At 36.4% G+C, this 12,536-nt stretch overlaps 1 protein-coding gene across 2 annotated transcripts; it reads right to left on the bottom strand.

The window, feature by feature from the left end:
- Positions 1–438: 438 nt before the first annotated feature.
- Positions 439–11,806, bottom strand: trappc13 (trafficking protein particle complex subunit 13). 2 transcript variants are annotated; one of them, XM_044012811.1, is made up of 13 exons: positions 11,704–11,806; positions 10,810–10,878; positions 8,627–8,726; positions 8,085–8,169; positions 7,862–7,989; positions 6,922–6,994; positions 6,602–6,646; positions 6,181–6,198; positions 3,132–3,265; positions 2,833–3,031; positions 1,785–1,885; positions 1,532–1,679; positions 439–737 (listed from the first exon to the last, which is right to left on the bottom strand). In XM_044012811.1, exons 1-13 carry the CDS (start codon positions 11,747–11,749, stop codon positions 630–632), a joined length of 1,254 nt encoding a protein of 417 aa, XP_043868746.1. In that variant the 5' UTR covers positions 11,750–11,806; the 3' UTR covers positions 439–629. The 2 variants fall into 2 exon arrangements, with proteins under 2 accessions (XP_043868746.1, XP_043868747.1); XM_044012812.1 differs by lacking the exon at positions 6,181–6,198.
- Between the last annotated feature and the right edge of the window lie 730 nt (positions 11,807–12,536).

The raw sequence follows: 12,536 nt of genomic DNA, 5'->3' as shown, positions 1-12,536 counted from the left end.
GAAGCGTTCAAATTTTGCATTACCGTAATTACGTGACAGTACGTGACTTGGTTATTACGGTAATGTCTCGGTTTGTGCTGTTGCAGGAAGCCGGCAAATCTGCGGAGAGACATTGAGACAAAAACTCAAACAAATGTTATTTTAAATATGCTTTACACTGTTCAAATTTAACATGCAAAATCTGGTTTCTCATTTCTCATTTTAAATTGTTTATACACTATTTTAACACGCAGTAAATTGTAAATAACTGCCAGATATTGAAAGTTATTCTGGGTGCAAAAGCACTTCGTCACAGGACATCTTCAGGTCCTTTTATGGTTAAAATAAGCAAATAAAAATGTCCAGATAGACATTTTGAGGTTTGGTTAAAGGTGTTAAAGGTTTAATATTAATAAAGTATATGTTTCTGTCTGACAAAAACCACAGTGCACAACGAGAGCAGTAGGAAATCAAAGATGACATAGGTTTTATTCACATGTATGCACATTTACATTGTACAGTGGTTTATATTATTCACAATTTATTTTTAAAATACAGCGTTATCCACTTGCAAAAAAAAAGAGTGTAATGCATAATTCCAAAGTTGGTCCACTCATATCTAAAACGCAATAAGAGGTTCAATAAAATGTCTAGCATTCGTTGGTCATGTACGGACAGACCACGCACACCTGTGCGATGTCGTCGTATTCATACGTCCTCTTCAGAAATGTATCCGTGAGTCTCAGTCCAGAGATACTCTGAAGAGAAGAAGACGAGGAAACAGTGATGGATAATTCAATCCAGAAGAAGATTGGATGTCAAGTACAGTAAAAAAAAATACACCAAAGAAGAAGAGGAGAAAGAGCTCTGAACAAAAGAGACATTAAACATTTAGTGTTTAATGTTTAATTTTAGTTACAGTGCTTCGCTCAGCACGGTTGTAAACCTGTCTTTCAGTAGCGGTATTTGTCCAGAATTCATCCAGGAAACTTGGAGCTGCCTGGTGAGGGAAACAGCAGCAACAGCTACTCATGGAGCTCTTGATTTGCTGTAGCAAAAATTAATATGATTAAAATATGATGTGAAGTCCTACTGAGCGCCCAGGTGTTATAGTGCTTTCAGCAGACGGAGAAAGTAATGAATTACATTTAGTCGCGTTACTGTAATTGAGTCGTTTTTTGTGTGTACATGTACTTTTTAGTAAATTTACTTTTACTTAAGTATGCTTAAGTACTGTACGTTTTAAATCACATCCATTACTGAGTAAAAACATACTACTTTTTTTACTTTCAGTACATTTTTAGACCAGTTCTTTTACTTGTACTTAAGTAACATTTTATCAAAATAGTGGTACTTTTACTTGGAGTAGAATATTGCCTGACTCTACTCGCACTGTGTGCTTCTTCCTCCTCGTCTGCTCAGTCATAGCGTAAAAAGACATCGCTCTGTGCAGACACAGAGTGGTGTGGAGCTGAAAGGCTTAATCAGCATTGTGTGACCTCATTTGTAAATTGTAAAAGACAGTAGTGATTTATAGAAGAGTCAGTCATACCTGCAGACCCTGCACAGATGAGAGGAGAGTGAGGGGCAGAGAGAGAAATGCAGCAGGGCTGAGTTTTCCCAGCTGTCTCCCTGAAACACCACACCAGTGGATGGACCCGGTGTTACACATCTCCAGCACCAGGTCCATGGTTCTTTCACTACAACACAAACATCAGAAAACATAATCATTCAATCACATTATACATTTGATATAGTCTTGATATTCCCGCTCAAATTGAAACTATTTCACTGACGGTTTTTACCTGCAGTTGGTGATTTTACAGACGATGTCAAAAGGCTCTTCAAGGTTGACAGTGTCAGGAATCATCTCCAATGACAACCTGATGTCTCCATAACCTGGAGCCTGGGGAACACACAGTAGCAGCACCATGACGAGAGTTACAACAACTCATCTGGAGTTATTGTCTATACCTCAACAGATTTTATGATTGACATTCATTTACACATACAGCAGCTCTTGATACACTTTTGACACCTTTGGTCTTCTAAAGTGTTAAAGATGTGGCAGAGCACAAACTGGACCTGTGACCACCTTAAATCACTGTAGTATCTGTATGTTTAAATATCAACAGCAAAGTCAGGAACTTCATACAGAAAAACAGTGAGTAGTTTACTCAATTTCCTTACAATTGATCTCAAACTGTTTAAAAATTGACGTACAATAAGGAAAGGAAATCATCTTTATTGTCATTATACAACCGGAATTGCAGATGGAGAGTTGCTACGACTGAGCACAACGCCACAAGGGACCAACCTGACCCAATGTGTCTTGCCAAAATGGATTCCCCAGACTGGGCATCAAACCCAGCACCTTCTTGCTGTGAGGCAACAGTGCTAACCACTACTAACCACTGTGCCACTTAATAAAAAGCACTTCAGCACCAGTTACCTGCATTTTTTTTTTATATTATTATTAGTAGTAGAACAAATATAATTGGGTTGTTTTTGTTTTCTTTGTTTTCCGTATGTACTTGTTGTATTTTATTCCATCAACCTGCCTATAAAGCTATAATCTGTCTAACACAACTGGGCTGTGCATCAGTTGTGTATATTTGCCAATGAATTAAGGGTCATTTTACATAAGAAGCATGTCATCAATCATATGGTTATGTTGGTTATATTCTATGTTGATCATTTTAATTGTTATTTGTCTTGCATGTAACTTTGTTTTTGAGGGAGCAAATGTATCGTATCCTATTTCCCCGTTAATTAATAACGTATTCTGATTTTAATACAATACACTCAAGACACTAAATAAATAAATGAATGAATTAATGAATGAATAAATACCATTCTTTGCAGCTGACTGGTCTGTAACCTCCCTCTCTCCCCAAGATTTGTCTTCCATACGATGTCCAGCTTCCCTATCACCGTCACACCCTTGATGACCCCCGCCTTCTCCGCGTACTCCGGCTTTGGCTTCAAACAGTACAGGTACTGTCGCGTGTCCATGGGCTGCAGGTAGGACATTTTCCCAAACGTAGACTCCCTGATCGAGAAAAGTGACCAAAGCTGATCAATGCACACACACACACACACTGCTGTTTCATTCACAGTCACATCAACAAAGAGGGAAGGCGTGCTTTTACCCTTGCTCTCCATGCGCGACTGTGTTGAGCTCTGTGACGTTGTACATCATGGAGGGCTCCAGAGAGACCTTCTCCATGAACATGGGCGAGGTAGTGATGTTCTGGATCTGAGCCTCCAGGAACACTTCATCTGTCTGAAGCACAGACGACAGCCGTCACGCCGATATGTCACTCACAATCAAAGTGTATAATCTCCGAGGTGAACTGAGCAACATGTAGACTTCCTTCTTTAGGTTTAGGGAGAGGAGTTGTGCAAAAATCCTACTGCCTTCAAAGATACGTTCAAAGCGTTGCAAGAGAATCTTAAAACAACAACATCACAATCCCATATTTACATTCTGAGAGTTGCTTTGTAGATTCACTGTGATCTTGCGCACGTGTGAATGGTAAAACTTAGGCATCATATGGTTGAAATTTCACTTATTTTCTCAAGACATTTCCGGTGGTTCATTATATGTCTTTGTAAAAAAAGACACTTTGAAATGTAAAACAAAGGGGAAAATTTGGAGTTGTTGTTGTTTATTGGTTATTAGGCTATTATTTCACTGGTCCGGCCCACTTGAGTTCACATTGTGCTATACAGTATGTGGCCCCTGAACTATAACTTTCATTTTATATATATATAAATATATATATATATATACATATGTATGTATATGTATATGTATGTATGTACATATATATATATATGTATAAATATGTAAATATATATATATATATATACATATATGTATATATAGATGTATATATATATATATACATATATATACATATATACATATACATATATATATATATATATATATACACACATACTATTAGTTGTATTTATGGCTGATGTACAGCACTTTGTTTCAACTGCTGCTGGTTTAAAAGTGCTTTATAAATAAAGTCGGATTGGATTGGTTATAATGAGTTTGACACCCCTGGTTTAAACAAAGAATATGCAGCATCTGAAGTTTGATTTACGTAAAACAAGTGATGGATGTTTTTACACTGGTATTAGTGAGGAGGAGTGAAACATCAAGTAGCTTAAATGAAAACCAGACCCAGAGGAATATTTAGTATACTCATTAAAATGATTTATGGAAGTATTCCTCCCTAGTAAAAACTGACAGGAGGAATTGAATCTGGTTCTGTCCAGCTATAGATAATAATGATGTTTTCACAGCCAGTACAGTCAAAAGGAACGATTACAGCCAACAGCTGTAACTCTGTCAGTGAACATATGACCTTGTGAGCAATGTTTTGAGATCGACTTGGGGAAGAAAAAGAAAAACCTTGAACGTATCCTTAAAGCTACGTGATGTGAGAGTTAACATTCAGAAGACGAATGTCAAACATACAAACACTAATTCTTGACACTACCAGGTTTGCTCAGTAGACCTTTGAGGACGTTGTTAGTACGAGTGTTGCTGACCAGCAGGAATATTCAGTAGAGGTTGCACAGCGACTCAGTTTTCAATGTGGTCGCTCATTCGTCAACTAGTTTGTGAGTGTTTTCATATCACCTTTATGAGTTTATATATATATATGCGTAGTTTTATATAGTTGTAAATCTTCCATATAAACATCATGCAAGAGCTGCAAAACAAGGACTGGTATAACTTTATCTAAGATTTTAAAAATCACATTTGCCACTACTACACAATCTGATGACTAACTAAACGTAATTAAATACTTATTAGTTGCACCTGTGTATAATTTTGACTTGTTTTTGTGAGCATCACCTGATAATACATCTACTTTTTATTACACTACACATACTTTATCGTATTTGTTATCATTGTGTTTTATTGAAAGGCTGTTACTTTTACCTATGATTTATGTCTTTTCATTTATTGTACTTCTTTTTCTTTTATTGCCTCGTGTGAGCTTCTGTCTTTTATTTATTATTCCGTACAGCTCTTTGGTCCGACTGTGGTCGATTTAAAGGGCTTTGCAAATAAAGTTGGATTGTGTTCAGGTTCAGATTTACAAAACAAAACATAATAATAAAAAACAAATAAATGGAGATGTATTATAATATATTAAAATAAGGTAATATAATACACATAATGCTGACATGGACCTTTAGTACCTTCATATTTTGCTGCAAACACTTACTTAATTGTTATTGTGGGTAGGTTATTGATAGGTTATTGTGATATTGATGACCTGATTTATCACTTACCGTCAATAAAATCATCATTTAATATAATAATGTATTATCATCTATGGTTGGGACAGTTATTATTATTATCTTATTTACAACAATTATGTACTTTTACATCATTTTTTTACATTATTATTTGACTTAAATGGTATTTAATGTCACTGTTGTTTTAATGACGATAACTAGTTGATGCTTTGGGTGAGAAAGAACACGTATAGTGCAACCTCTACTTAACAGGATATACAGTACAATGAGAGAGAAGCAAAGATTAGTCCATGCCTGCATTTCAACACAAAAGAGCGGATCATGAACCATTCTGACAGAGGTTAATGTTAAAATCACAGAGCTCAGTGTCTGTTTCATGCAAAGCCATTACAACCCAAACCTGAAACCTCTCATTTTTTATTACACACTGTAATCAAATACTCTCCTTTCATTAACTCAGAATGATTACATGATGAATCAGTGATTGTAGGGAAAAAAGGTCATTTTGGTCCAATATCCACTGACAATCCAACAAATAAAAAAAAACAAAAAACCCTGCTCAAGCCGATAATGTTAAATTGCATAATCAATGCAGACCCCGCCCCCCACATTTATACCATCAATTAAAAAGTCCAAGCCCTGTGAAAGAGGAGTTTGCGAGAAGGTGTAAGCATCCAGAGAAAGGGCAAAAAGGGGAAAAAAAATGGAAAGTTTATGTTGAAGACTAATGTGTTAACGTTAATCCAAACGCTAGTCTCGTAAATGTGTCAACGCCAATACATTCCTTTCCATTTTTCTGCTTTGCACCTTTCTGTCGGGGGGGGGCGGGGTCAGAGAAACAAACATCTGCTGCGCCAGAAAGATGAAGCGACATTAACGTTCAGCCATGAGAACAGAAGAAACAATTACCACAGAACTGAGGTCACTCTAATGGAGAAAATAAAATACAAGACACAATGAACAAATGAAGTTACATGCCAAAAAAGATGATGACAATGAATATATGCAGTCTAATACAAAAAAAGCTACTGCTGTGAAAATGAGGGAAAAAAGGAAACCAGGAGAACCAGTCGACCTCCAACTACTTAATGAAGGAGCACGGGTTTTCCATGAAGTCTCTCTAACACCATCGCCATCTATTAGCAGACTGAGAGTTTCCAACTACGCATTGAAATATGATCCGAAGCATGTTATTCATGCTACTTAAGAACTGGCATGTCATACAATACAGTTCTTCTATTTGCAGCGAGACGTGTTGACAGATGTATATATACATCTATATGTGCGTACTGCAGCAGCAGCAGCTGGTGTTTGAGTGTGGCGGACTTACCTCTGCATTGTAGAACTTTGTCTTCACATCCAGCGGCTTCAAAACCTGATTAAAAATAGATTGTAAACTAAATGTTGTCGTTTTATCACAGGCCGCCTGCATTTCCATTGCAAACAATGCGACAGAAACAGAAATCCGACAGAAGACAAAGACGTTATTGTCAAATATCAGGCGGCAAACTGTTCACAAACTGCGAGCGCAGCCCACCAAATGCACGGTAATTGCATACGCCTCTATTGTAGAGGTGTGACATTTGTCAGGTCCACTCCAAGCTTACACTTTAACCACTGTGATCTAATGAGCGCACTCCAAATACTCACCTGGAATTTGAAGAACTTCCGAAAATAGAGCTTCTCCCCGAAATGTGTGGTGTAACTGACTGCACACACTAAGCTGGGAATGGAAACAGAAGAAATAAATATTCAGAAGAATAACAATCAACATACACGACTGGGACTTTATTCAAAAATGTAGAACTTTTTCTCTGATTTTGAACCAGGCGGGACATTTCTGGATTTATAGCTGCAGGAAGTAACTTTTTTTTTTGTCTCTGTTGGAGGTGTCAGAGCTGAAGATGCTGAGATTTTGTGGTTGGGAGTGACCAGGATGGACAGGATTATCAATGAGCATATTTGAGAGACTGCTCAGGTTGACCGGTTTGGAAATTAACCAAACCGTTGGTCATGGTTTGGTCATGTGTAGAGGAGAGATAGTGATTATACTGGACGAATGATGTTGAAAATGGAGCTGCTGGGCAGGAGGAAAAGAGGACGACCACAGAGAAAGTTTATAGATTTTGGGAAGGACATGAGGACAGTTGGTGTAACAGAAGGACACAATGGAAAGGGCAAGATGGAGGCAGGTTATCCGCTGTGGTGAGCCGAAAGAAGAAGAAGAAGGACATGATTTTACTTGTCCAGCAATACCATCTGACCTGAGTGAGGGAGCGTTCGTATGTATACACTTGTGCTACAGGGGCGGGTGGAGACTGCTAAATGACTGGTTTTTTTTTTTGAGCTGTAAAATTCTGAAACTTTTCATGAAATATTTGTCAATTACACTCACTGCCTCTGTATGTCTTGACTATATTATTTCTAAGAAGAAAGAAGAAATAAAGGATAATTATTTCTTCTGTGTGCAGCAGTGGAATGTCAATGAGAAACATCTGGCTTTGAGTGAAACAGACATTTGTTTTCCTTGGAAAGTTACACACGACAGGTAAAAAAGAAAAGTTGATGAGAAAACAAGTGAGACACTCACATGTGTGTTCCGATTTCTTTGACTTCGTGGTGGATGACATCATCGATGCAGCATTCAGGCTTGAGTTCTGCTACTGCAGAGTTTGACGCAGAGAGGTTGAGTCTCTGTGAGCTGGTCTGTAAGTCGGCCTGTGAAAGGTCACATGACAGAATAACTGTGTGAAGTGAAGTGTAAATAAATAAAAGTGAAGTTTGACGTGTGCATATTTTTTCCCTTGCAGTACCTTGACTAGAATGTCCTTTACAACTTGGTTGCTGTCATTGTGCACACTTATGTAACTAGAGAAGGTCTCCCCGAGGAAAATATTTCTGTGTAATGCAAAGAAATGCGGCAAATCAAATCACAGTGAATGAACAGTTTGGCATCGAAATTGCAGATTTTTATTTTTCAAGTCTGGTAACACTTTACATTAAAGTACAGTAATAACATGGTAATAGTATGGCAATACTTTTACAAAAGGGAGGAAATATTATGGTTATACTATCAAATTTCTACTGCAATTTCAAGCTTGTTTATAATAACAGTAATAGTGTGGTAATAAGAAGATGATAAAACAGTTACAAAAATAAAAAAAACCTTTATGTAAAAAACTTTGTGACTCTAAACTGATAATAAGCATGTTATTACAGTGAAATTAAAGTGATTACTTACAAAAACAAGACTGTATTAATTAATATTAATCCCCATTACTATTATACTATTACTTTCTTACTGTATGGTAGTATAAAGTGTTACCAAAAGTCAAAATAAGCATTTGTTTGTTACCCAAAGTTCTGTGGTAACGTAAGCATCTCTCCGAGCATTATCGTCTCTGCTCCCTTGATGGTGGAAGGATCCTGCCTCATAAGTTGACTGAATGAATCTCCTGTGGAAACAAAACAAAAACATGTGTCATGAACCCGCATCACCTTCTACTGAGAGAGTGTCAAAAAAACACTTGAGGGAAAGATCGTAAAGCATGGCGAATTGTGTCTAAACCAGAAACATGTGCATCACAGCTGGAGCAGATTCACCATCAAATAGTAAACAAATATGTGAAGTGTTATCATTATTATCAATGGGCCATTCATCATTATCACTCGTAACTTAGACATGTAAGTGCCAACAGCTGCAAAGCTACAACGATTAGACATTTTCATTTACAACTACTGACATGAACGAATATGAATCAGGGAAAACACACTGTAGTGATCACACGTTTATGTACAGTGTTCATTTAGGACAGCTGTGGCTTTGGGTGGTGGTTTTCATACATTTATTAAGCCCTGTATCTAGAAGCAAAACTCTATGGGAAAGGTCTGACAGCGACAAACGTCTTGACCCAACGACCTATGAACACCTGATATGGTGAAGGTCATGACATGAATGTGCCAACTTATTTTGTAGTGCTGCAGCAATTGTGGTCAACTCGTCTCTTCCCAGTCAACAAATGAGCAGCTGCATTGTATATATTTGTACAGTAACCAAACAAATGTTACTTTAAACCTAATCTTTATTGGGCAAGGTATATTTTATCTATAATACACTTTCATACACAAATGTCCAGAAACATGATAAAAATCCATACCGAAAAAAAAATAAATACACACTCAAAAAAAATACACACTTTGTTAAAAAGATAGCAATATATAATAAAAATATATTTTTCAAAAATGCTAAAAAAGGTTCAAAGATTCTAATGAAGACACATTGAAACTTAACAGTTTTAACAGTTACAATTGAGTGTTCAGTGGTTCAGGATATAAACATGTCAACCAGCAGCAGTGTCTATAGATACATAAGATGTACATAGTAAAGCTTTATAGTGTGTGACAGTATTTGAGTATTCTGTGTACTGCTTGAGTATTCTGTGTACTGCTGGGTGGATCAAAGAGACAGAGGAAAGAGCTTTGAAGATCAGGTTACCAAAGACTGAACCAGAAAGGGATTTTATTGGGATCAAATTTCTCTCCTTCTGCCCAACAAATACGTTGTACTGTGATCATTTGACTGACTGCTGCTACTATGCTCTGCACATTATTCCTCTGATATAAATAATTAAGTGAGATCAATATGAGATTGATTTAAGTAAATGCAACCTCAAATTCAACCTATTCCCTTTTTGAAAACACTGCATATGACATATCTATACTATATAAATAGCAACCTACCCAGTACCCACTAAGTGATTTATGGTTTGTTTGGAGTTTAGTTACAGAGCAGCGAACCCCCATCACTCTGTGCCTCATCTTCACCAAAGGGGAAAAACAAACAGTGGATACATTGCAGGATAAAATGCAGATGTACACTGGATTGAAAGTAAATATTAAAAACAGTCCAAGTCAACTAAGATAATAAGTCAAATATGATAGTTTATATTGACTAAAGTTTGTGTTTGTTTTCAGATTCTACTGTGTTTAAATACATATAATATCTTATGCAGAATAACCATGTAAAATATGACATCACTGCTCACCCCTTAAATTAGTATTTTAATAACAAAATAATATTACAGTGCCTGTAAAAGAATAAAAAATATCTGACTTTGTCACCCTCACAGGAGAATGTGGAACTAACCACCATGACAAAGTAGAATGATTTAAAAACATGCTCACTGTTTAAAATTAGGTTTCTAAGCATGTAAAATTAATTTATATAGATTTGTTTATGCATTATGGGAACACATAAATATGTTTAAAACCCTGGGCCTTTTAACTTTTCCTTCGGTTCATTCTGTCTCCATTTCTCTTATTATATGTGTATTACTTCTCTGTTTTTTGGTGTAACGTTCACCGATCAACATTTTTTAAGGTTTTCTGATATTTTATGGACCAACCGATTAATCGAGAAAATAATCGACAGATTAATCGATTTTGGCCATAGTGTCCAGCTCCTTCTCCAGCCCCCCAATAAAATCCCTTTCTGGTTCAGTCTTTGTAACCTGATCTTCTGTTTGTAAGATGACTCACCTGGTAGATCTCGATCCTCACATGTCACTGGCAGGTTTGTAAAGAGTGTTGGTTTTGTTAACCGCATCACTGTGAAGGAAAGTCAGACAAGTCAGGAAAGTTAGCTGCTATGGTTATGTTCTCTCACATTTGTGGTATTACTAATGACAATCAAGTTGTTAAGCATTTTTCCTGAATTGGATCAGTTGACGGATCCACTAATACTATCCTCAAAACATAATGGTTATTGTCATTTGTTTGCGTGAATGGTGGTCAGAAATCCAAAGAGAGTAAGATTACAATAATGTTTAGACAAGAAAAGAAATTCTGGACTGGAAATAATAAAAATAGCTGCACCAATAGTCAACTCTTCTTTAATAGTTCCTTCAATAAATTTATTGAAGGAACTATTATTATACTGTAAAATGCTGGTCCCATGAACAGTCTAAAACCAAAAGACATCAATGCTTACAATTAAATGAGAAAAGTCAGAAAGGGAGATAATTATAGGCTTTTTTTTAACATAAGCAAATAAAGTTAATAAAAACGTAGTGAACTGGAACCAACCGGATCAAGACAATAAACAGAACAGCAGAGTTAAATTGACAGCTCTCCATCACAAACAGCCTAACTGGGCTGTCATCCGCGTTGACATGATAGTGCAAGTCTTACTCAAATATGTAATTTTAACTTCGACGTTTTAAAGCCCTATAGCGACAAAAACATAGTCTTTAAATCTATTAATATCACAAACTACGTGACAAATGTCAATGTTTAGCGCTATTAGCGGCTAACAGCAACAACAAAATGACAACAACCTGCTACACAGAAACATTAACGCTTATGCTTTACTCTGAATGTAATCTCTGCAGTCACAGTCGCAGTCAATATACTGTTGGCACGACATTAAAATACCTTTTAATGCCAGTAGGTGTTCTTGTTTCGTCTGATTTACATCCATTTTGACAGATCGGGGAGAGGTTAGCTGCTATACTAGCTGGTGCACTTTAACCCAACAGGAAACGTATTTCTTCTTCGTTGTTTGATTTTGATGTAGACTGTACGACCGCCCTCTACAGCCTGATGTGTTTTACAACAGCAACAACAAAGTGTATTTATTAATTAATTAATTAATTAATTCATCCATCTATTTATTTATTTTACTGTATACTATATATTTTTCTCGTCATTCGTTAGTTAGTGTGAGAAACTGAACTGCATGTTTATTTGCTCTGCACACCCCTCCTGAATCTAGGTTCCGTTCTACACTGCCATCCAATGGTACATGTTTGTATTACATTATATTTACAAGACCGTTTAAATGTGCAACATTTTAAAGTTGTCAACAAAAAATATTCTCCTTCTTTGACTGTTCTTTGATTCTTTGATTTATATTAACATAATAATTAGAATGGTGAATGAATAACATTCTTCAAAGCCTCGCTGGAAGTGACTGAGGAGCTGAGATGACTGTGTTGAAGAGCTTTGAACTGCAATTAAAACAACTTTGAACTGTGGACAGAAACATTTTTGCATTGCACCTACAGTATAGGTTTTTTTTAACATGAGTTGCTTGTAATAAACAACTTTTTTCATGAAAAAGATGAGAAAACATATAAACATATAATAAAGGTCATGAAGTGCTGTTGATATGAGAACAGAGCATCCATGCTTTGAAAACTCACACATTTTGAATGTCAAAAACATGTCAAAAACAAACAAACATCCTCTGTCATACTAACCAGACG

The sequence above is a fragment of the Solea senegalensis genome, linkage group LG21 (assembly GCF_019176455.1).
Source record: "Solea senegalensis isolate Sse05_10M linkage group LG21, IFAPA_SoseM_1, whole genome shotgun sequence".
Lineage (NCBI taxonomy): Eukaryota > Metazoa > Chordata > Actinopteri > Pleuronectiformes > Soleidae > Solea > Solea senegalensis.
This window is presented reverse-complemented; position numbering and strand designations above follow the sequence as displayed.

What these genes read in the sequence shown, in the direction of transcription:
- trappc13 (XM_044012811.1), bottom strand. Translation starts at nt 11,749, where the DNA reads ATGGATGTAAATCAGACGAAACAAGAACACCTACTGGCATTAAAAG. An exon ending in AAAGAAATCGGAACACACAT is followed by an intron (nt 6,995 to 7,861) that starts GTGAGTGTCTCA and finishes TTCCATTCCCAG; the next exon opens with CTTAGTGTGTGCAGTCAGTT. An exon ending in GGAAGTTCTTCAAATTCCAG is followed by an intron (nt 6,647 to 6,921) that starts GTGAGTATTTGG and finishes ATTTTTAATCAG; the next exon opens with GTTTTGAAGCCGCTGGATGT.